At 51.7% G+C, this 24,638-nt stretch overlaps 1 protein-coding gene across 1 annotated transcript; it reads right to left on the bottom strand.

Moving 5' to 3' along the window:
• Positions 1-1,538: 1,538 nt before the first annotated feature.
• POLR3E (RNA polymerase III subunit E) lies at positions 1,539-24,638 on the bottom strand. The gene is made up of 21 exons (XM_049789510.1): positions 24,526-24,638; positions 19,403-19,471; positions 17,931-17,981; positions 16,185-16,262; positions 15,178-15,293; positions 14,861-14,943; positions 14,264-14,371; positions 13,949-13,998; positions 13,052-13,171; positions 12,262-12,347; positions 12,097-12,141; positions 11,898-11,989; positions 11,022-11,142; positions 8,757-8,838; positions 8,444-8,503; positions 8,144-8,301; positions 7,865-7,926; positions 7,020-7,549; positions 5,999-6,076; positions 3,922-4,047; positions 1,539-2,333 (listed from the first exon to the last, which is right to left on the bottom strand). Exons 2-21 carry the CDS (start codon positions 19,436-19,438, stop codon positions 2,277-2,279), a joined length of 2,139 nt encoding a protein of 712 aa, XP_049645467.1. The 5' UTR covers positions 19,439-19,471; positions 24,526-24,638; the 3' UTR covers positions 1,539-2,276.

Genomic DNA, 24,638 nt, shown 5'->3' with positions numbered 1-24,638 from the left:
TAGCTTGGTGTGGGCTCTCTATTACTCATACTAATGGTGACTCTACTCCAATTCTAAGAATGTTTATCAAAAATGAGTTGTGCAGCATGATCCCTGACAGGGTAATATTTTGTTTATGTGCTACTCAGGTGTACTGAGGCTTCCTCTGGTTTCTGTGCTCAGAGGGTTTTGGGGACACTATGTAACAAACTCAGGTCAGCTGCAAGTGAGGAAAGTGCTTAATCTGCCATATTCTCTCTCCAAACCTGTTTTATTGGGGGAGGCCACATCCTCTTATACTCAAGTTTACTCCTGTCTCTGCACTCAAGGATCACTTCTGGCAGTGTTTAGGGGACCAATACAAGGGCGTGTGTGTGTGTGTGTGTGTGTGTGTGTGTGGAGGGTGGTCAAGACCAATACAAGGGCGTGTGTGTGTGTGTGTGTGTGTGTGTGTGTGTGTGGAGGGTGGTCAAGTGCCTTACCTGCCGTTCTATTTCTCTAGCTAACAATCTGGTTCATCTTCACATGTTGAGAGTCAGGAATGTAATCGATTCCAGATTAATTTTGTTTGGAGGCAACACCCAGCAGTACTCAGAGATTACTACTGGTTTTGAGCTCAGGAATTACCCTGGAGGTGTTTGGGGGACCATATGGGATGCACATCAGCCATATGCAAATGCATATGGCAAATGCACTACCCACTATTACTCCAGTAATAGTACTAATTTGTACTAATAGTACTCCAGTGCTATTATTCCAGTCTCCCAGATTAATTTTAATGTACACAGAGACCTCCAGGCCAAGACAATTTGAAATAAATCATGTATAACCTTCTCTTAATAAAATTATTTTGTGGTAGGATACTTGCCTTATACTGCAGACCTGGGTTTGATCCTCATATGGCCTCTGAAGCCTGCCAAAAGTGATCCCTAAGTGCAGAGTCAGGAATAAACCCTGAACACCACAACCCAATGACCCCCAACCCAAACCAAACCCAAAAATAAAACTCCATTTTGCATCACTAAAAAAAAAAAAATCACATTTTGCCCAACCCAGATTATATAAGACTTTAGATATGGAAAAAAAAAATGAAGAGGCCAGAGCTGTGGCACAAGCTGTAGGGCGATTGCCTTGCATGTAGTAATCTAGGACGAACTGCAGTTTGATACCCCGGCATCCCATATGGTCCCCCAAGCCAGGAGCGATTTCTGAGTGCATAGCCAGGAGTAACCCCTGAGCATCACTGGGTGTGGCCCAGAAACCAAAAAGAAAAAAGAAAAAGAAACATAATCTGGAGACCCTCACTTACATATGTGGCATCTTAGCAAAGCAAGTGTCATATGTGTAAGGTAAGAGATTCTGAAATTTTGATATACGTCAAACATTTAACCTTGTCACTAGGATCCTTTAAATTCTATCTACCACTGCAGTTCTATTAAGCAGTGCAAAGCAGAAACTTCTCCGTCTCTGCTGTTCCATCTCAGTTATGGACCCTGCATTGGGAGTAACCCACCACCTCACCCTTCTGCACCCACTGGAAGACAGCAACAGTTCGATGCTAGGTTAGTGTTAGCGTTTATTTTAAAAATACACAAAATATAAAAATTTTACATCCATGTGTGATGACCTCACTTATACATTGTTCCATACTTACCTGGTATTTATTTGCATCCTTATGCAAAAAGGAAGAACGGGATAGATTGTATTCTGATTTTTTTTTTTTGCTATGGCTCATGTAAACAGTTTAGACTGTTACATAAAGTAGGTTGTTTTCAAAAGTGAAGTGGCCACAGAAATCCAACCGTAAAACAATTTGGTTTGTTTAATTGGCAGATATAATCAAAGACTATATATATATTGGCTTCTAGGCATTTTAAATATTAATAAAAACCCCTTAAGGTTTTCTTCATCTTGTAAACATAACTTAGACCACATTGGCATTAAAGTTTGAAAAGTGAATCTTAAACCATGATTTCCGTTATCCTGCCCAAGTCAGTATACACTCTCTTTATTATGAGAATGAAACCAAAGAGTAAGCAAAATACATCAGAAATTTCAAATCGTACTGGAAAGAAGGTGCCAGCTGGTTTCTCCTGGGAGCAGCTGACGCGGGTGGCTGCCTCTGACAGCGCGTATGGCCCCTTGTCCGCCGGGCAGTGAGACGCCACAGGCCCGAGACCCACCGTCCCTCCTTCTTTGCATCTGCCAAAGTTGTCAAGATGCCACTTCCGCCCCAGCTGGTTCTGCGGGGTCCTTCCTGGCCTTGGATTTATCAGGTTGGTAGTTTGCAACCGTTGTCAAGACTGAACCGTGCCCTTAAGATACCACATGCCGCCATAGCTGACGCAGCAATCCTGGGAAGGGAGAGGAGCGGTTTCAGAGTGGTGGCTGTCTCTGCGGGCCATGGACATGCCACTTGACTGGCATGTGAAAGGAGCCCAGCAGGAGAGTACAGGGTGTCATCCAGGCTTCAGCCCTTAGCAGGGCAGGGTGAAGCCCCCTCAAAAATCCAAACCAAAAAAAAAAAAACATCTGCCTGTGCACAAAATTGGGCAACTGTTTGGGTGTCCTCAGTGTATGCTCCTCGCCCAGCATTTGGAGGTGAGTGAATATGCTGTAAAGTCACTATTCTAAACACAGCAAAGTGCTACAGTGTCCCAAGATATGGCCCTGGATGTTGAATGCACCAAACATAAGGGAGATGGGGTGTGAGAAGACACCTGGGGACAGGGTGAAAAGGGAGGAAGTGTAGCTCCAGTGGTGGGTGATGAAAACAGTCAATTATTATCAATAACTATTAACTATCAACACTATTATCAGTAACAATACAAAAATTAAAAATAAAGTTGGGGGCCAGAGTGGTAGCACAGTGGAAGGGCGTTTGCCTTGCATAGCATAGCTGACCCAAGACGGATGAGGGTTCGATCCCCGACACACTATATGGTCTCCTAAGCCTGCCAGGAGTGATTTCTGAGCACAGAACCAGGAGTAACCCAAGTGTCACTGGCTGTGGCTCAAAAAAACAAAAATAAATAAATAAAACAAAATTTTGTGTGGAATGGGTGCCAATTAGAGTGTAAACAAAATGTGAGCCTTCTGAGTATCTGCGTTTCCCCAAATAAGACATCTGTAGCCCGGTCGGTTCGGAGACGCACTACAAGTCCTGTTTACACACAAGACCTGGCACATATTCTAGTTTCTTCACATGTGCTGCCACAGCAATGGGGTGTGTGTAGATGGCCCCTCCTGCTGACATCAGCCCCACTGGCTGATCCTTGGGGGTCTCCAGGGCTACATTGGGGGTACAGAAGCAGGTTGCTGGGGATCAAACTCAGGGTCTCAAAACATGCTAGGCATATGCTGTTCTACTAAGTGTCCATACAGCCTTCTTAAAGATGAACTTAGAGGGAGAGCGTTTGCCTTGCACAAAGACAACCCAAGTTTAATCCCTGGCATCCCATGATCCCAAGCCTGCCAGAAGTGATTCCTGAACACAGAGCCAGGAGTAACCCAACTGCCACTGGGTTATGGCCCAAACTCCCCACTTCCCCAGAGTGAATATATGTGAGTATATGGATCATACTGAAAGCCAAGAGCACCGGAGTTAGCATGTGGCTATGGCCATAAAGACAGGAGTCAGGGTACTAGCACAGGACCTGTCACTCTCAAGAATGAGTCCAGAGGCATGGAACCACATTGTGATGTGGCCTATGTCAGCTTGGGGGTGGGCACACCCCGCCTGTTCCTTAGGCAAACCCTAAATTAACAGGCAGGCAAAAGACCAGGAGGAGGCCTCTTTTCCACAGCCAGTGGCCAAAATGGGCAAGGGCTAACTGAGGTCGTGTAGTCATGTGTCCGTCCAATCCCCACCCCCCCACCCCACCCCACCCCCATGCCTGGCCCCAGCAGAGGCCCAGTCCCAGGCTGCTGCATGAAACATACCTTTAACACTTTATCCACCTCCTGTTTACTTAGATCTTCTCCACACTCCTGAGTCAGTCGAGACTGGATCATGTTCCGGCGCACCCGGTAATTTTTGGAGAAAATTTCAAGCAAGACCTGTCGATGCTTTAGCAGTAAAACCATGTTATTATCGGGAAACCATCGCCTAGAATGGGAACACCCCAAACAAGAACCCCCACCCCAGCCTGGCTCCAGGTGTAAGTCGTTGATAAAAGTCTTGCCCAGGGCTTCAGGGTGAGATAAACACATCTCTCTTGAATGCAATAAAATGACGATTTAAAACAATAAAATTAAAAAATAATTAAAAGAAGGAAAAAGTATTTGTGTCCCCCCCCCCCCCCCTTTTTGAATGAGGCTGCAAAGGCCAAGCAAAGTCTCAATGGCCACACTTCTGCAGAGAAAGGCAGGAGAAATGACTGCCCATCTGAACAGAGCCCAAAAGGCAGGAGTCCTAAACTTATTATTTTTATTATTATTATTATTTTTTTTTTGGTTTTTGGGTCACATCCAGCAGCACTCAGGGGTTACTTCTGGCAGGCACAGGGGACCATATGGGATGTTGGGATTTGAACACTTTCTGTCCTGGATCGGCAGCATGCAAGGCAAACGCCCTACCGCTGTGCTATCTCTCTGGCCCCAGGAGTCCTAAACTTTTAAACAGGAGGCCAATTCACTGTCCCTTGGACTATTGGAGGACTAAACTATAGTTAAAAAAAACAAACAAAAACCTATAAACAATAGTGGCACACAGGGCATGAGGACCCCTGCCCAAGACTGAGAGGAGGAATGGAAAGACAAAGAGAAGGAGGAGAGTCGGAGTGCGGCACATCCCACATATGCACACTACAGGCCCAGGACAAGTTGGCTGCTAAGCAGGACAGGCAGCAAAAATACCCAACAGGCTGAATAAATGTCCTTAGTGGGCTGCATGTGGCCCGTAGACCGTTGTTTGAGGAACTCTGTTGAAAGGGATCAGAAGTAGTTGTTTGTGTTGAGTCTTCACTCACAAACATGACTCTGTGGCCACATAATTTGCACATGAGTGCATATTAAAGGATGAGGAACAGCTGAAGCCACTCACAGGAGACAAGGCCGGGTCTAATATAGCTGGTCTAATGTCCATCTCTGAATTACTACAGAAGTTGTAATGAATAGCCACAGTGGGACACTGCATATAGCCCAAGGGAAAAAAAAATCCCAAATCTGGGATAAAGTGGGGCTGGACTGAGAACACAGCAGGTAAGGCATTTGCTTTGCATGTAGCCAATCCATATTTGATCCCAGGCATCCCACATGATCAGCCAGGAGTGATTCCTGAGTGCAGAGCCAGGAATAAACCCCTGAGCACTGCCAGACTAACCTTAAAAACCAAAAATTTAGGGTCCGGAGAGATAGCATGGAGGTAGGGCGTTTGCCTTGCATGCAGAAGGACAGTGGTTTGAATCCTGGCATCCCATATGGTTCCCAGGAGCGATTTCTGAGCATAGAGCCAGGAGTGACCCCAAGCACTGCCGGGTGTGACCCAAAACCCAAAGCCCCCCCCCAAAAAAGTTAAAAAAAAATTAAAGCAAAATAAGTTTTGGATTAAAGGGAAAAGGATATTTTCCCCTGAACACATCCAGTACCAGCACTAATACTACTTGGAGAGAAAAAAACCCACCCATTTAAGACATGAACACACAAGTGACTTCTGTGTTTTCTACCCAACTAGGATTCAGGTGAATGTGGCCTTGTGCAACAGGTTCAAACCAGAGCTCAAGCATACACTGCACAAAAGGCCGAGCAGGTGTGGAGCATGGTGCCATATGGGTTCCCTGAGCGTTGCTGGGGGCAGCCCCAGGGGCCCACAGCAGTGCCACATCCTCAGGCCCCTGTGCTAAACCAACAGTCCCATAGAAGGGGGCTCTGAACCTCCTGAGCACTGCTTAGGAGCATGCACCCTCTTCCAAAAAATATATAAAGAATGTGACATTTGGATCCACTGACTCTGGCTCAGCACCCCTCTTTGCTCTCTGGTCTCCCCACCTGTGGGGAAGCAACAGCAAATGTGCCTCACCTGGTCACTCATGTCTCCAGACTCCCAGAGGGCGAACACCTTCTGCTCGTCGGGGGAAGCAGCAGTCTGTGGGGGAAACTGCCACAAGGCCTGGACGTGAGGGGGGGCTGCCAACACCCCTCCAGTCTCAGTCCAGCTCTGCAGATAGAACTCCTTCCTGTGCCAACTCCTGATGCCAACACCACAAACCTGTGTCTCCAGCTTCACTGCGGGGGGCACGTGAGACTGCCTGAAGGACTCAGGGTCCCAGCCCTCACTTGTGCCTTTGCTTTCCCCTAAGCTCACCCTGACCAGAGGGGCCCCAAAGCAGCAAAGCGTAGAAAACAGCTCCAGAGACGTATGAGTGCCCCAGACCGGCCTTCTAAAGAGGACACCTCTCATGCCTGCACCCCCATCGAGCCAGGTTTCCTGTCTGACTATCTACCTCCTGGTTTCCAGAGCACAGCTCAAAGAAAGAGGAGCATCTGGTGCTGGGTCAGCTGGGGGCAGAACTGACGAGGCCTGAGAAAATTTACCGGAAGACACTTTGGGCCAACCCAACTAGCCTGAGACCTAGAGTCCCTCATCCTGCTCCGGCTCTTCATCCCAAGGCTACAGATGCTTCTGATCCACCCAATCTCTTGCCCCATTTCTACCAGAAATGAGCAGAGTCTGGGAGGTCAGAAGATGCCCCCTAGACTCCCCATTCTCAGGCATACCTTAGCATTCTGGCCCCAGCTGAGGGAAAAGGTCTTAATCCTAGCTCGGCCCCCTCACAGATGCCCTTGCTAATGATAGGGCAAGAGCTTTGGGGAGGGCAAATGCCACTTTTCACCCACAGGCCTCAGTGAGGTTCCTGGGCCTCGATCTCCAGACCAGCTGGGAAACTGCGATGTACACTAAGGCTATTGCCATGCACTGTGAATGGAGCCAGCTGCCAGCTTGTCCTGCAATGCACATTCCACGGCCAGTGCTCAAGTCTTGCAAGCACCCCCATGCTACACCCACACCCACCCACACACCCGTCCGCAGCACTACTCACAGGCACCAGGATCTGCCTGCAGCCAGCCGACAGCACCGTGTCCTGCAGCACACGGTCTGAGATGCCGCTGAATAGCATGTGGCCTGGGGGCAGGCTGGCCAGGTGCAGGTTGAAGAGGCGCTTAAGCTCGCTGAGCGTCAGTACGATCTGCCTCTGGAAAGTGGCCTGAACAAAGGCCCGCAGCTCCTGGGCCACGGGGGTGCCGGCGAAGTTGGGGGGCACATGCCCATTGAAGCTGTCCCCACTGGCTGTCCGCCCAGCAGGCAGCCCGTTGGCCAGTCTCTGGTGAAAGCCAGCACCGCTGGGGGTTGTGTCCATGGCCTCCACGGAGCCATCCGCCTCCTGTTCCTCGTCATCCTCTCCATCTTCACTCATAGGCTCCTCCTTGACACGCACCCCAGGCAGGAGGGCAGTTGCCCGTGCCTGCTCCTTCCGCCGCTGCAGCTCCCGCTCCAGCAGAGCATGATTCTGCTGGGCCTTGCCCTTGGCCAGCTGGACACATTGGTCCCCAGAGAGCAGTCCGGTGGGTCCTAGGGAATAGGGACACAACACTGCTCAGAGAAGCACTGAGGACAAAGGCCTGCAGAACAATCCTACTGTCCCCAGGGGCTTATGCAAGGGTGCAGCAAGCAACCAGTCTTGGTGGGGCTCTGAAAGAGCCAGTTCCCACAAGCTTTCCTGTGCTTCAGCCGCCTCTGTCGAGCCAGGAAGACAGAAGGGCACAGAGCAGCACCAGGGCACAGCTCCCAAGTGCTAGAAGCCCCTCTCCAGGGATGAGAACAGTGGCTATTCAGGACCCAAGGTGAGGCCAGTCAGGTCAGGGGACCCCTGGGCCCCCCACACACCTGACTGTGTATCCGGTTTTCTTGGCACAGCTTCCTTCACGAGGTTGTATACTTTTTCTAGCCTGCAAAGAGAAAGCCCTTAAATAAACAGCGGACCCCAGCCAGGGCAGGTAGGTCCCAAAGGTGCAGCCCAGATCTCACTCACGCACGGGATCAGACCTTTGCCCATCCATGTGCCCTGGTCAAACTCTACTCCTGGATGCTTTCTCTGTATCACCCCAGGTCTTTCCCCAGGACACCCTGTCACGACTGTAGGCATGACCAGGCAGACCCCCTTACTTGGCCTGGATGCCTGTCCACAGCATGTGCTGCCGCTGGACCACATCTGGATGCTTCTTGATGAACTCGCCATCATACGGCAGGATGAATTCCCAGCCTTTGTTGATCCTCACCAGGGCCATATGCTCTAGGAAGTCTTTCACGTCCTCTGTGCAGAGCTAGGACACAGGAGGCAGGTGAGGGTGGTCTAGGAGCCCCCAGTCCCCTCTGGCAGAGGAGGTGGCAGGTGAGGGTGGTCTAGGGGTCCCCGGTTCCCTCTGGCAAAGGAATCCTATGCCTTGGGCCTAGAATATCACTTACTTTTGTCACAGCCGCCACCTCCTTGCGCACCACCCACCGGCTCTGCGTAAACTTCCACATCTGGGGGACAGATGATACCAAGACAGTCCCTTAAACCCTGGGCTGAACACAGAGGCTGTACCTCCCAGCAATGAGCTGCCTGAGGCCTGCTCTGCTCCCTAAAACCTCATGGTATCCCATAATCCCCCACTCAGTTCCAAATGCTTCCGTGCCCCCATCTGCCCAGGCCCTGAATGCCCTGAGACCCCCATCACATCACTCTCCACTGCACACCACTCTCCACTTCACCCCCAGCTCAAATATGAATACTTACAACGAAGTCTCGACCTCGGCAGAGAACCTCGGCAGGCACCCCACTGTGCGGACTGGAGGAGTCCTTGGGGTACAGAATGTCGCTGTCGGCGAGAATAGAAAGGGCAGATGAGCCTCATCCCATCCACTACAGCATCCACCCAGCTTGTGTCCCACAGCTCCATGAAACCCCACACTATGAGACATGAGCTTGCTCCCCCCTAAAAGTTCTACCTAGCCCAGTGCTGAGGCCCACAGCATGTGGGAGAAAACTGAGGCCCAGGCAGGCTGGTCAGGCCCAGGACTAAGGAAGGCAGATAGAGCCGAGGAGGGGCAGGTGGGTGCTGAGCCCACAGAAAGTGGTAGGCAGAGGAGTTGGGCAGACAGGCCTTGATCCTAGAGAGGAGAGGCTAGAAGTGAGGGTGAGAGAGTGTAAGAGCTGAGCTTTCGAAGGCCCCAGTGCTGAGTCGACAGCATTTGCGATCTGCCTGTGCCCTAGGCCTCGTGGCCTCCTTCCCACCATCCAACTCCACCCTTTGCCTCCTCAGTATGTCCATTGAGTGGAGCTGGAAACACTGGATGGCCACAGGCCACGAATGAAGACTGGTCTGCTCTCACCCTACATGTCAAATGGGTGAGACCACAAAATATCCTGAAGAAGGCAGGCAACAATCCCAGAGATGCATTAAGTACAACAGGCCAGGTGCTTATCCTTGCACATGCTCGACAAGGGTTCGAGTGTCACACATGGTCCCCTGAACCTGCCAGGAGTGATCTGTGAGCAGAGCCAGGAGTAAGCCCTGAGTACCATCAGGTGTGGCCCCGAAACAAAACGAAGAATAAATAAACCAAAGAAATGGGATTACATCAAATGAAAAAGCTTCTGCACAGTGAGAGAAACTATTATTAATATGAAGACATGGTACTAAATGGGAAAAATCCTCTCATAGAACATACACCTGACAAAGTAGCTGGCTAACAGACAAAGCTATGTCAATAACTAATAAAACTCAACAATAAAAACCAGCCCAGGAAAAGATGAGGGAAGGAAGCTAGGATGGGGAAGGAAGGGGCAAGGCCTTAGTCCACCCCATGCAGCTGTCCGTGTGCATGTGGTCAGGTATGTTACTCAGCACTTGAACATCAGGCCCACACACACCAGATTGAGCACTGCTGGAAATGGGCCATATGAGGACAAATGGGGGAAACGGGGGCCTGAAAAAACTTCACCAAGGAACAAAGAGATGGTAATGAGTACACACACAAATCTCTCTCTCTCTCATCTCCAACCCCCCAGCATTAGACAATGCCAATCAAAGCAAGGAGACATCACCTCAGGCTGTGACAATGACTTGTATGAAAAGGCCAGAAACGCCCAGTGCTGATGAGAGAGGAGCCTGCGTTCACTGGTAGGGATGTGAACCGGTCCAGCCTTCACGGAAAACGAACTGGGGCTGTCTAAAAGAGTTAAAAACAAATCTACCACACCATTCAACAACTTCATTCCTACGCAGACAGCCAAACACAAAACTCTGATTCAAATAAACATATGTCCACCACAGTGCAATTTATAATGGCCAAAACATGGAAACAACTCAAGTGCCCAAAAACAGATGGGTGGACAAAGACATGATTTGAAAGATGCAGTACAAAGATATGGTATGGGTAAGAAACTTCGGGTCTAGCCCAGGGCTCACTGAAAAGTTATCAAAGCACAAACTCTAAGCCCTTAAATCTCGAAAAGTCACATAAGAAATTCGCACTTTAGATGTTCCTTAATGGAACCGTGGGAAAGCAAACTAAGAAAAAACCTTTGGAGCTGATCAGAGAGAAATAAAGACCTTTCTTCCCAAGGAAGAATGAACTTTGCAAGGGAGAATCCATGTAGTCCAAAATACAACCCAGGGGGGTCCAGTTCTACAGAGATGATAAAGGAGGTACCAGCCCTTCCCATAGAAGAAAGCCATCTCAGAGAGCTCAGAAAGGAAAGAGGGACAGAAGGGAAAGACCAAGATGTGTGTAGCTCTAGGAGTGTGGACTGTGTGGTTTTAACATGCCCCTGTATGAATTGGGAGGAGAGAAAAAGAAAATCCCCCAAGGACTCTGACAGGAGACTAAAAACTGGTAATTAATAAGGAAAAGTGCTGAATCCAAGAGAGAAATTAAGTAATAGTCAAAGAGTCAGGTAGAAGGTAAGAATGAACTGAAGTGTAATGTGAGCAGACAAGACAAGACAAAGAGAAAGCATCGGAGAAGACTCAAACCCAAACACCAGCAATAAACTCACCTCTTAACCACCCAGTTTCCTTGGACCAACATCGCCACCTTCTGGATGCCACGCAGAACAGCCACAGAGTCGATGGAGGGGCCCAGGAGGCTCATCAAGTTGGCAAAAGGCATGACTTTCACTGAGAGGACACACGAGACATGAGCTAAGAACTGCCAAGCTCATGCCCAGTCCCATGTGAGACCCTCCCACCAGTCACAGTACCCCCCCCAATCTTTTCTTTTCTTTTTTTTTTTTTGGTTTTTGGGCCACACCCCACCCGGTGGTGCTCAGGAGTTACTCCTGGCTGTCTGCTCAGAAACAGCTCCTGGCAGGCACAGGGGACCATATGGGACACCGGGATTCAAACCAACCACCTTAGGTCCTGGATCGGCTGCTTGCAAGGCAAACGCCGCTGTGTTATCTTTCTGGGCCCTTTTTGGTTTTCTTTTTTTTGGGTCACACCCGGCAGTGCTCAGGGGTTCCTCCTGGCTCTACACTCAGAAATCGCTCCTGGCAGGTTCGGGGAACCATATGGGATGCCGGGATTCGAACCACCATTCTTCTGCATGCAAGGCAAATGCCTTACTTCCATGTTATCTCTCCGGCCCACCCCTCCCCCAATCTTAGGGGAGCAGCCACTGGAGAGGATGACAAGGAAGGTGTTTCTGGTCTCAAAACTCATGTCACTGGAGTGTAAAGTCACCAAGCCAGGCGTGAACCCAGCCTGCCTGCAACTAACCACTAAACTTGAAGCATCCCCCCATGAGCTAAGGCAGTGGCTGGACAGTTGGAACCTGGTGCCCTGGCTCTTGTCCCTGTGTGGACAAGACAGAAAAGCAGCCACAGGGGACCGGGGCAGGCTGGGGGCAGGAAGGCAGCAAGCTGGGCACCCACCATTCTTCATCAGGATCCTGATCTGGTCCGCCAGGGGCAGGGTTCGCAGCTGGGCCATAGAGAGGACGTTGCTAGGGGCCACCGGTTTGTCTCTGTTGAAAATAAGGGTGATGAGTGGCAGGAGATTGGCGGGGGTGGGGGTGGGTATGTGTGTGTGTGCGTGTGCAGCGAACAGGACACCCAACCACCCTCTACTCACTTCTCCTCCTCCGGGCTGGGTGGCATCAGCATCATAAGGTACTCACTGTGAGAAGAGCATGGGGGGCAGAGGCAGAGGGTTGGAGGGGAGGCCCCATCACTCCTGCCCACACCCCACTCCCACACCGAGGGGGGCACATCCCAGCGATGTTCCCACAGAGCCCACCTGGGCGACTTGACGAGCTCCGTGTTCTCGGCTCCGCCAGAGCCCTGGCACAGCAGATACTGACGTTCGTGCTCAGAGCGGCTGTCCTAGGGGCAAAGGGGGCACCTCAGCCAGTGCCAGCTCCACAGCATCCCCGGCCCACCTGCTGCCCACAGGATTGCCACCACATGGGAACAAGTGCACAGGAGCTGGGCCAGTAACCAGAAGGCTCAGCTCCACCCCAGCTCTGTCCCTCCCTCTCACCCCTCCTAGTCCTGGCCCCTCTCTCCCTCACCCCTCCTCTAATCCTGCACCTTCTCTTCCTGCTTCACCCCTCTTCTGTTATTATCCTTCTAATTATTAATCTTCTCCTCTCCCATGGGAAGATACTAGGGACAGAGGCAAGTCTGACTTGAGGTCAGACTAGCTCTGCCAATACAAATTCCTTACGAAGGACACTAGGGCTTGCCCCTGCCCTGCCCCCATGGCCCCTTGCAGAGTAGTAGCGAGGAGGGGTCCAGAGGCAGCTGAGCGCAGGGGTGAAGCTGGTGCCATAGCATACACTGAGCTCTGAGATCTCAGCACTGCACTGCTCTCCTGAGAAACTCCCCAGACATCTGGACTGACAGACCTGCTGCTCCACAAGCCGTACAGACAGACAGACAGACAGACAGACAGACAGACAGACAGACAGACAGACACACACAAAACTGCACACACACGAACACAACACACACACACACACACACACACACACACACACACACACACACAAAGTGCCTGGGATGAGGAAAACTGCCCACAGGCTCACCTTCAGGCCGTAATAGTGCAGGTGCGTCCAGGGCTCCTCTGCGTGCTTCTTCTGCAAGAACTCGTACGACTGCACTCGCCGCTGCCGGGCCTGCTCTGACTCAGGCCTGGAGAAACGAACCTGGGGCGATAGGCTGGCTCAGACCTGGGGGCACATCCCATGTGCTCACCCCACCCACACTCTAGTCTCGGAATATCAGTTCCACCAGGCCCTTTTGTGACCATGGAACAGCAGTCCTTGGCAATGGCCGGTCAGCATCTTTATTCCCAGGGAGTGGCAACCCCTTTTCCCTTGGAGAAAGAGCTAGTGCTCCCTCCCTGGCCTCATACCCACAGAAGTGGGCACATAACTCAGATCACATCCCTCTGAGCACTAAATCATCAGGCCTGGGTTGGGCAAGCCCACTGGTCAGAGTGAGGAGACAGCAGTTTCTCTGCCTCCGGGAAGCTGGGGAACCTCCCCCCGCCAAGCCCCCCCGAAACACACATACCTATCACCCTGGACCTCTAAGGACAGACAACAAGGAGACGGAGAGCCCGTTATGGAAGAAACTACATTCCACAGCAGCAGAGAGAACAAGGAGCCCCCTCTCCAAGGCCACAGCCACCACATAGCATCAGGCCACTCTGGGGCGCTGCCTTGACCTGTGCATGTGGGCCAAAAGGTGCTGTATTTGGGGAAACCTAATGAACAGTAAGTGGAGAGTCACCAGCTGCAGCCAGAGCTGATAGAAGTTGTATCCACACCCACTGCAAGGACAGAATTGCCCAGCTCAGCTGTTAGCCGAGGGCCTCATGGGGGTTCCTGGGAGCCACTGGCTTTCTATCCCAACAGGGTCTGCAGACACTACCACCAACCCTCAACCCCCCGCTTCTTCTGTCTCTGGGCAAAGCTCACCGTAATTTGCTTCACGTCATCCTCTGCCTCATCCTGGGAAGAGTCTCCAGCTGTAAGACACGAACCTGCATGCAGCCCCAGGGGCCCCAAATCCCCTATCTCCAGACTCATAAGGGGGATGGGGTAGGGGTGGGACCCTGGTGAAGACCTACAAGCTGCCCGAAGCCAGTGGTTCTCAGGTGGGCAATTTCCATCCAGAGAACTGGCACCCATGGGTAACACTTGGTCACATTCACAGAGACTGCCCCTTAGCTCTGGGACACCTTGTCTGGGGCCTGCTGCACCTGACACCACTTGGGTAAGAACTAGACTTACCTTCATTGGCTGCCTCCCTCTCACGGTGCTTGGAGTCAGCCTTGTCCAGGTAGGAGAAGCTGGGACGCAGCTGCAGGATGCCATGTAAAGGAGTCAAGTGGAGCTCACCTAGCAGAGGAAGGAAAAACCTTGGACCTGGCCCTCGGGACTGGAGTCACCTACCCACCATCCTAGTGAGAGCAGCATGTCAGTGGGAGGGAGGAAGGGGTGTCTATGTTCAGGCAGGAGCCAATGTTTCAACCTGCCTATGAGCTTCGGGGTGTTCTAAGGTCTAGAAATGAAGCTGCTGAGTCAGAACAAGTACCTTGAACTTACAACAAAAGTCTATCCCATCTCAAAAGAGAGTGAGTGGTGTGTATCCTAGAAGAACAATGCTGCAGCCTCATTCCCACTGGCTGCAGCCAAACCTAAAAAGTTCCTAGAGGTAGCCTCCACTGGTCCCCCAATAAAATGCCAGTGTCCCTAAGTGTGCCCGCCACTCATTGGGGGGAAGAGTTTGAGTCAGCCTAGGGCAGTCTCAGACCCGGCCTCCAACCTACTTCCCTCTCACCGGCCCAACCACCCGGAGCCCCCAATCCCTGGCTGCCCGAGGGGTACCTTGCCTGTAGAGTGCAGCGGCATACCGGGAGGTGTTACTGGTGGTCTGAGAGGAACAGAATGTCTGCTTGTCCATTAGCTTCCTAGAGCAGCAGAAGAGCACAGAGGGGAAAAAAGGCAGCTACAGTCACTGCCACCCTTGCCAAAACAGGTTCCAGGGGATGCTCCCACTCCTTCCTGGGGCACCATGAAAGGAAAGCATTTCCCCTGGGGAAAGGCCCGTAACAGACCCAGGTACATCAAGGTGGATACATCAAGATGCTCATGAAGTTTTGGAGGAGAGGGAGGAAGGGGACAGTATGAAACCTGGCACTCACGAGGAGTACGTGCTGGTCTCATCAGCACAGGTGCCGTCCACATTCAGCGCGATCTGTTCCCCTTTGCTGCGGCAATAGTTGGGGTTCAGGGTGTCGATGGCCATCTCAAGCTCTACCTGGAGGGACCATGCACTCCAAGCAATGAGGACCCCAAGATGTGGTTGGTTCCTACCTAACCCCACCTGCCTGTCCTGGCCCTGGTCAGAGTGAAATGCAGCAGCACCTCACTTCATTCTACACAAAAAAATCGAAAAGTCTAGAGGCCTGCTTTCTTGGGGAAGAAGGGGGCTAGGGAATATCATATAGTTTGTTTTAGGTGCCAATACTGAAAAAAATCAATAGATTCAGAAAATTTTCCAACTTCTCTTGCACATGGCTGACCCCAGATGACCCCTGCTAACCAAAGACAGCATATGGTTCCCTGAGCAGTAGGAAGGGAGGGAGGGAAGAAAGGAGGGAGTGAGAGGGAGAGGGAGAAGAAGAAAAGGAGGGGGAGGAAGAGAGAGAGGAGAATGTGTGTGCTGTGCCTCTAGAAGGTGATAGAGCTAATGCTGCAGGTGTTCCACAGACAAACTGGTCTAAGGTTCTAGGCCCCCTATGGCCCCTCTCATTCTCCATCTTTTTTTTTGTTTTTTTTTGGGCCACACCGGCAGTGCTCAGGCCACACCTGGCTATCTGCTCAGAAATAGCTCCTGGCAAGCACGGGGGACCATAAGGGACACCGGGATTCGAACCAACAACCTTTGGTCCAGGATTGGCTGCTTGCAAGGCAAACGCCGCTGTGCTATCTCTCCGGGCCCTCATTCTCCATCTTATCCTGAGAACATGTGTTCATCCTGATTCTCTTCTCTACTCCAGCTGAGGATGCATTTTGTCCTGGCTTTTTCCTTCTCTGAACTTCTGGCCTCCATTAAGACCCATCTCCTCATACTACCCCCTACCCCATGAGTGACATCTGGTATCAGCCTGCCTCCCCCACACCCCCTTTCCTCTAGAGGGCAACCCACCTTCTGCTGCTTGGGCTTGATCCTGGCTGAGAGGTGCGGAATGTCATCATAGGTCATCGAGGCTGGCCGCACAGGGTACTGGAAGGAAAGGGAGAGTCAGCCAAGAGCCCTCAGCTATTCAAGGAGAATCACAGGTGAAACCAGAAGCTCCTGCATGCAGGGCTCTAGCCAGCTGCTTCCTAAGGGCACTTTCCAGATACCCTGGGAATCCAAAGAAGCATGACCAACATGTCCAAAGGCTTCAGAGAGCCACAGAGATTGGCCTGGGACCAACAGTTCAGGGCCCTGTTGGGTAGGTCCACCAGACATTCAAGGAGAGGATATCTAAAGGGATTGGGTGAGGTGCCAGGACACATGATGGACAGAGAATGGGCACTGAGGGGCTGGGCACCTGGAACTCTGCCAGTGTGGGCTTGCCCAAAACAGAAAGTTGAAGTGAGGGAGCACTGGTCCCCACCAAGCACCCTAAGAATCTTTCTATATCTTCATTTGAACTTTAGTCAACTGTTCGGATCACACCCATCATCATTGGCCATGATCCTCCAAATCCTCCTGGACTGCTCTGTGCCCCTGTATAGTGGCACGGTGGGCATGGTGCTTGCCTTGCATGTGACTGGCCAAGGTTCAATCCCCAGCACCATATATGGTCCCCTGAGCCCCTGGAGGAATGATCCCTAAGTAGAGAGATAGGATTAAGCCCTGAACACTGTTGGGTGTATTTTTGGTGTGCCCCCAAAAACAAATAACCTTGCTGAGAAGTGGGTGCAAACAATGTCAGTTCCTTAAGACGTTAACAACACTTGCTATTATTCAGCCACTCCTAGTATAGGCTCAAAATAAGTAAATGGCCCCCAAATCTTGGCCATGCTGCTGCCCACAGAACTCTCCAGAATAGCCTAAGGGCTCAACCACTAGATCTGGGTAAATAATTTGGGGTGAATAAAGTCCTGTACAGAGTATGAGTCCCCCATAAAGACTGCTTAAATCCATATCATAAGCAGAGTGGATCCCAAAAACAGGGTACCAAGTAAAAGAAACCAGACTCCACAAAGGGCACAACTTCATGAATCCACTGGCAAGAAGCATCCAGGAGAGGCAAATCCAAAGACAGAAAATAGGTTAATGGCTGCCTAGAGCAGCTGGGGGAGGAGATGCCTGACTTAAAAAAGTAAAAGAGGAGCAAAACAAGTCCCGGCCCCAAAACCTGTGTGGCCTGAACCTCAGTGAGTGATTCGAGATGAAGGGGCGTGACTTACATCGCAATAAAGCTGCTCCCAAGGACAAGAGGCAGCATGGAGTCATTGGAAAGAGACGCACATCAGCCTCCCTGAACTTGAGAGCCAGGTGAGTCTGAATGGCCTCGAGGATGGGAGGAGGCAGGGACCTTCCCTGGGTCTCCACACTGTGGCTGTGCCCAATGTTCTAAGCACTTCTAGAAGGGCTCCTCCAAGCCTCACAGGTGTTTACTACTATCCCGATTTCAGTGAGAAAATTGAGGCACAGAACCACAGAACAGACCTGAGTTTCCATGGATTTGGGCCTTTCTGAGACCACTGTGTCCCCAGGGGCACAGCTCCCACCCCTGAACCATCTAGTTACCCACTGCTCCCCTACTTGAACAGGCTCTGGATCTGCTCCTAAAGTGGAAAACTGAGTGGTCACAGTGGGGGGGGGGGGCGCAGCTCTGGCACTCTGCCTACTGCCCCCTTCTTTACAGAGCTCTTTACCTGCCAGCTCTGTGATTACCTGAAACAAATAGAGCTTCTCCGCCAGACTTTTGGCCAAGTACACGTCAATCTGGAAAGAAGGGAAGAAGCTTTAGTCAGGAGATAAGAGGCCAGGGCCCAGTCCAACCCTCATGTGAATGGTCCTCCAGCCCAGGCCATTTGAGAGGGGCTCCAAGTAGGACGAGGTAGGGGACCGCACTACCAGGGCTCATCAGAACCTAAGAAGATGGCATCTTCGCTGAGCTACTTTTCTGGTGAGCTGAGTCAGGGCCAAGCCTAGCCATGGCCCAGTGCACAGACAGACCTGTCTCTCCTTCCAAAAGTACCATATTTTCCAGCATATACGATGACTTTTGAAATGAGAAAGTCAACTGAAAATCAGGGATCATCTTATATGCCAAGTATATCCCGAAAAATGTTTCAATATGCCGCTAAACGAAAATCGTCTGGATATTGCCACGAAACGAATTTTCCAACTCAATTCTGCGCCAATCACTGCAAGACTGTTTGGACTGCCTCTCTAACTCAGCCAATCCAAGAGGCTTTTTATGCATGCATATTATACAATGTTCTTTACCCGAATCTACACTGTAAAAAGCCTGCTCAGATTGGCCAGAGTCAGAGAGGACGTCTATTACAGTATAACTTTTGAACCTTTGTGATTGGCTCACTGTACATACAGTTGCAGCACAGGAATGTTCTGTCTTATACAGCGAATATAGGCCTAAGCCTATGTTTTAACTAAAATTAGGGGGTCGTCTTATACGCCAGAAAATACAGCAGATGGACCCAGCCCTCCTTCTGCATACACCCCGCTTCCCCCCCCCCACCCCCCGCAGCATCTTCCTGCTTCCTGAAGCTTCTTTGGCCCAAATTCTGTCCTATCTGGGCTTGAGGGTGAGCCAAGGGTCAGCAGGCACAGGAGCCAGTGTAGGGGGCACCAGGATGGTAGGGACAGTGCTCCGGAAAATCCTGATGGGCTGGGTACTAGAACTTTGGTGTTTGTTTTTTGAGTTTTTTGGCTTCTGGGTCACAACTGGAGATGCTCAGGGCCACTCCTGACTCTGCTCCACACTAGGCATGTGCCTGAGCCTCTGCCTTCTTCCTCTGGCCCCACCTTGAAATGGGAAACACTTGGTCTGGCTTCAGGGAAACCCCCCCCAGCTCCCTGGGGGTGGGATATACCCTTCATCCCCAGCACTCCAAAGGCCCAGTGAACACTGCTAAGAGATGGCATCTTGGGGAACTTAGGATAAAGCAGAACTGTCAGACCCACACACATAGGCCATGAGGTCACAAGTGCTTGTTGGTCAGGCCAGTTCAGACTTTATAGGCCTAGCAGCGGAAGGAAGGAAAAGTGCAGCCCACACTGAGTGTCTGATCTGCAGGAGGGAGATGCAGAAAACACAGCCATGGGTGCAGGGGAAGGGAGGGGGTGGGAGGAAAGGAGGAGAGGAAAGCCTGACAAGGGCAAGGCAAAGCTGTGCTCACCTCCTGGACAACTGGGTCATCTTCTTCATTGGCCATACTAGGGGGAGCCGCACAGTCTTCGGACTCTTTCTGCAAGGGAGAGGGGGTGTCCAGGAGTCAGCTCTAGATGCTGAGACCCCAGAGCTGCTTTGGAAACTACTGTGTAAGCTGGACCAAGGCCGTGGCTAGCCCACCAATGTTCAAGAGCCCTTCTAAGAGAGACCTGCACAACAGTGGGGGTGATCGGGTGGACCCATGGAGCCTGTGCTGACCGTAGCTGGGGAAGAAAGAGATGCTGAGCTGAAAAGGCTCCTGAAGGGCCAGAGCGGTGCAGGGTGTGACCCAACCCCCGAAGGAAAAAAAAAAAAAAAGAAAAGGAAAGGCTCCTGAAGCTGCCCCCTGCAGTAACAGAAACCCTCAGACTAATGGGGCTGTGGGGATCTGGCCAAGAGTCGACAGTCTTAGGCCTGCCTGGGCAGTGCTCTCTGAGGCCCAAAGTCCAAGCTGACTTAAGTCAGCTCGGAGCAATGGATTCTTCCTGAGTTGGTGTGTCCCTTTCCAGAGAGCAATGGATTCTTCCTGAGTTGGTGTGTCCCTTTCCAGAGAGTTCTCACCAGCACCAACACAGCCTGCCAGTGTTTCTTAGGAATACTTAGAGCCATATTACATGCCTTAACCTAAGCACGCAAGAAGACAAACTGGGAGCTGGAGAGATGGCACAGTGTTAGAGCATTTGCCTTGCATGCACCAGACCCAGGTTCAATTACTGGCACCTTATATGGTCCCCTCTCTGAACACTACCAGGTGTGATCCCTGCGTGCAGGGCCAGACATAAGCCCTGAGCATCAGTGAGTGTGGGCCCTCCGCTACCAAAGACATAGTCTGTGGTTAAAAACTGTGAGTAGAAGGGGCCAAAGACTAGGGAGGGACCTTTAGTCTGTGCCCCAAAAGACAGAAGGATCTGGGAGATGGAGGAATGGGATCGAAGTGAATGGGGAGGGACTCCAGTGCCTGCTGTATGTTACTATCACTCCAGCCTCTGAAATAGGGGTTACTCCTGGCTCTGTGTTCAAAAATCGCTATCAGCAGGCTCAGGGGCCCATATGGGATGCTGGGAACTAAACCCTGGTTGGCTATGTGCAAGGCAATGCCTTGCCGCTGTGTTATCTCTCCAGCCCCTGAAATAGGTTTCTTAATGTGAGTCTCTGTCCAGCATCTTGGAAGCCACTAAGTGAGAGGCCAGAGTGGGCTAGTGGCCTGTCAGTCCAGTAGGACACCCTGTCTAGGAGAAGCCTGGGGGCCTAAGTGACAGGTGAGGGAGGGCGCTGGCCTTGCAAGCGGCTAACTGGAATTCAATCCTCAGCACCCCGTATGGTTCCCCCAGACCACCAGGAGTGATTCATGACTGCAGAGGCAGGAGTAACTTCCCTTGTAGTCCCAAGCCCCTCCCATCTGCTCCCCTACCCAAAACCTGAAGTTCAGTTTGCTGGCACCTTGCATTCCTCAGCTCCTACTGCCCAACACCAGTGGCAAAGCTTGTCTCACTGACTGTCAGGGCCCTCCCAGGCCACGCCCTCTTGGTGCACAGGATCCACGCCCTGCTCCGGAAGAGTGGAGCTTAGTTGTCATGGTCTGTTTTGTACAGTCTGTGGCATCCTGGGTAGCCAGTGTAGGCAGCTGCGCATTTAGGCCACCCCATCCTGGCTCCCATCTCCTACCTTGGGGTGGCCTGCTTCCCCCATTGTCCTCCTTTGTCAGCCCCCTGTTACATTTTAACTGCAGTTATTGAGTGACTGCTGTATGTTAGCCACATGGTGCAGCAAGGGGCCAGACAGACTCAGGTCTTGAGTCCCAGGTGAGGACAGGAACAGAGTGCCTGCAACTCTGGGTGATGGAGTGAACTCAAGCAGATCAGGGCGGCCCAGCTCTGGGCAAGTGGTCAGGTGAGACCTCAGTGGCAAGGTGGCATTTAATCAACATCCCAAAAGGTGAAGCAAAAAGCCACTAGGCCAGGGTAGCAAACATGTGGCTCCAGGCCAAAATGAATGCGGCTCTTTGCCTCTTATCATTTTGTACACTGTGGCTCTTTGCCAAGTTTGGATTTTGTTCTGCTGCTTCTGAGGAGGGACCTCTGAGGATGAGCGCAGAGTCCCGACCCCAGGCTGTGTCATCCCGGCTTCCAATCCCTCGGAAACAACTGCACGGGCCAGCAGGGGTGGGGGAGGTGCCGTGTGTCACATCTTCCCGTTATTTCTTAGTGTGGAGGACGCAGCACATCCTCACCATCACTGCAGGATTTTGACCCTCACTCAAAATGGCAAAATGCAATATGTGTTTAATAGATTATTGTTATAATTACATGCTTTTGTGTGAGTGTTTGTCTGTTTTGGCAGGTCACTGCGTGGTGTGGCTTTCTGACTCTCACAGTTTAAAATTTTGGCTCTTTGTGTCGAACTTGTTCACCACCCCTGCACTAGGCTGTGGGAGGGACGTTGCAGTTACAGAGGGTCAGGGCCAGGAGGGTTGTGATGCGGGAGGCTGTTAGAGTCGGGGTTCTAGGGGTTGTTGTTGTTCTTGGGGCTTTGAGGAGGCCACACCTGGCAAAACTCAGGGGGTATTCCTGGCTCTGCACTTAGAAACCACTCTTGGAAGTGCTTGGGGAATCATATGGGATGCAAGAAATCCAACCTGGTTGGTCATGTGCTAGGAAAATACCTTATCACTCTCTTACTTCTCCCTGTTTTATGGCCTTTGAAGTTCTATTCACCTTCTCTAACTATTCTACTGGCCACAGGGTGGCTGCTGCCTACACCAGAAATACAAGCGCCAGTGAGTGCTCCAGTGCTCAGTGCTCTTTATACTCCACCACATACTGACTGGCTTTATCATGTGGACCTGGAAACTATGACCTTTGAGTCTGGGCCACACCTGCAGGGTGGTTAGGATTTAATCCTGGTTCTGTGCTCAAGAGACCATGTGGTTCCAGGGGATCACCCAGATATATTATAAACCATAGACTCAATCAATTAAATTTTGTTTTGTTTTTTTTTTGGGGGGGGGGGTCACACCCAGCAGCGCTCAGGGGTTACTCCTGACTCTATGCTCAGATATCGCCCATGGCAGGCTCAGGGACCATATGGGATACTGGGATTTGAACCACCGATCTTCTGGATGCAAGGCAAGTGCTTTACCTGGCTCTACGCTCAAAAAAATATTTTTTAAATACGGGGTCAAAAATATAGTACAGAAGTTAAAGTGCTTTCCTTGTATGCAGCTGATCCAGGCAAGTTTTGACCTCCAGCACCCCCATAAAGTTCTCTAAGCTTCTCTAGATGTGATCCCTGAGTGCAGAGCCAGAAGTAATCCCTGAACATCACTGGGTGCGGCTCAAAAAATAAAATACAGAAATAATGAAAACACAACCTACACACATCAGAGCACTGCAAAGCAAGTGCTTTTACTCCCCATATTATATATCTCTGGTCGTACACCTTTGTACACCTTAACTCAGTCTACCTAGAACCAAACCTGAAATAAAGCAGGCAATGGAGACAGCACTGAGTAAGGGTCAGAGATCCTTTCCTCAGAGGCTGTAGAGCTCAGGAGCTGGGCCCTGGGACCCAGGAAGAAGGGTGGCCAAGCACCCAGATCCAAGCTTCCCTGGGAGTACAGAGGCCCTTCTTCCACTGTGGTGCATCTGGCTTGACCCAAGACACTAGATCCTCCCTCCCAGCACAATGAGGATAAGTAACCAAGGCTAAGGAGGGTCTACACAGCAAAGCAGGTAAGAGAGGGTACCCATGGTACAAGCCACACCCTAAACAGAGCCTGGAAAAGTTCCACATAATCCCAGCTCCTAGAGGGAGATGGCAAAATGGCAACAGGAGTTAAGGGCAGTTAAGGCAAACAGTCTCCACCCTGGTTCCGTCTGTGAACCCTGTGAGAGAGTATTTCCTTTCTCTGGGTCACCTGCAGCCCTCCACTCTTTTAAAGCAAAAGATGGCCTTATGGGAAAGAAAAAATATCCGCCCTTGGGTATCCACGTATATTTTTTCACTCGGCTGTCTCAAGAGCCCAATAAGTTATGCTCTGTTAGCCTCAATCAAGGAAGAAGGAAAGTGAAGTTGGAAGCGTAATTTGCCCAAGGTCACACAGCGTTGGAGAATGGCAGAACCAGAACACTGAAGAAACTCTGGCTCTGGCTGATGAGGGCGGAGAGCTTAGCTCTTAGCTGCTATGCGGCTCAACCCTGATAAAAGAAAGGGTGGTCTAGTGGGCAAGTGCCTGGACTCTGACGCACAACTGCGCAGGTTCAAGTCCCACCGCTGCTACTTCCTTGCTCAAGGATCCACCCGCAGCTGGGAGGAAGGGAAGAAGACCTTGTCGGGATCCTTCACTATTTTCATCCACTGCACCGCAGTAAGGAAAATTTATAAATAAAGCAACAAACGTAATAACTGATGCGCGGGACCACATGTTTTCCAACTGAGCCAAGCCAAGAGTGCAACATACTGGGGGCCTGTCTGCATAGTGCCCCTGAGATATTTTAGGCCTCTCTCGCACCCCGTCTAAACGTGCCAGGAATCAGGATCTCTCGGTCTCCCCAAAACCCAGAGGCTTTTTTTCTCCAGCGTGTCGACCTTATTCATTTGCTAGGTTCCCTGCTGACACCTCCTAGGTAGGACCGAGTGCTCAGAGCCACCCTGCTGCAGGCTCAGGGCCATGATCCCTGACTGCCAGTGTGGGCCAATGAATGGAGGACCAGGGACCGGGTTCCTAGGGGAAGAAAGTAGGGAGCCAAGGCAGCTTGGGGGTCCCCTCTCCCTGCTGCCCATCAGGGCGGGTCCCCTGAGTCACCCACCCACCCACCGTCCGCAGCCCCTCTGGCAACCTCTGCTCCACCCCAGCCGGGCCTAGGCCGGGGCGCTGCTGCACCAGTCTGGGTGTGCTGGGGTCCTCCCGTCCTGGGCGCCCCAAAGTCCCCGAACCCCCAGCCCCTGGGCACGGTGCGGGGGAGCCCTCCGGCCTAAGTGGCAGAGCCCAGCCCCGGCCCAGGCCCAGCGAGGCCCAGGGTGTGAGTGAGTGAGTGAGCGAGCGAGGCCCGGCTCCGACACGGCGGGACGCGGCCACCGCAGCACACTCACCTCCCCGCAGGAGCCGCACGCGGCGGCGGCGACAACGGCCCGACCAGGTCCCGCGGGCTGCAGAGGCGGCGGCGGCCGAAGCTGCTATCAGGCAGGCGCCATGTTGGTGGCGG

The sequence above is a fragment of the Suncus etruscus genome, chromosome 15 (assembly GCF_024139225.1).
Source record: "Suncus etruscus isolate mSunEtr1 chromosome 15, mSunEtr1.pri.cur, whole genome shotgun sequence".
In the NCBI taxonomy this organism is placed as follows: domain Eukaryota; kingdom Metazoa; phylum Chordata; class Mammalia; order Eulipotyphla; family Soricidae; genus Suncus; species Suncus etruscus.
The sequence above is the reverse complement of the archived record's forward strand: the minus strand, read 5'-3'. Positions and strand labels throughout refer to the sequence as shown.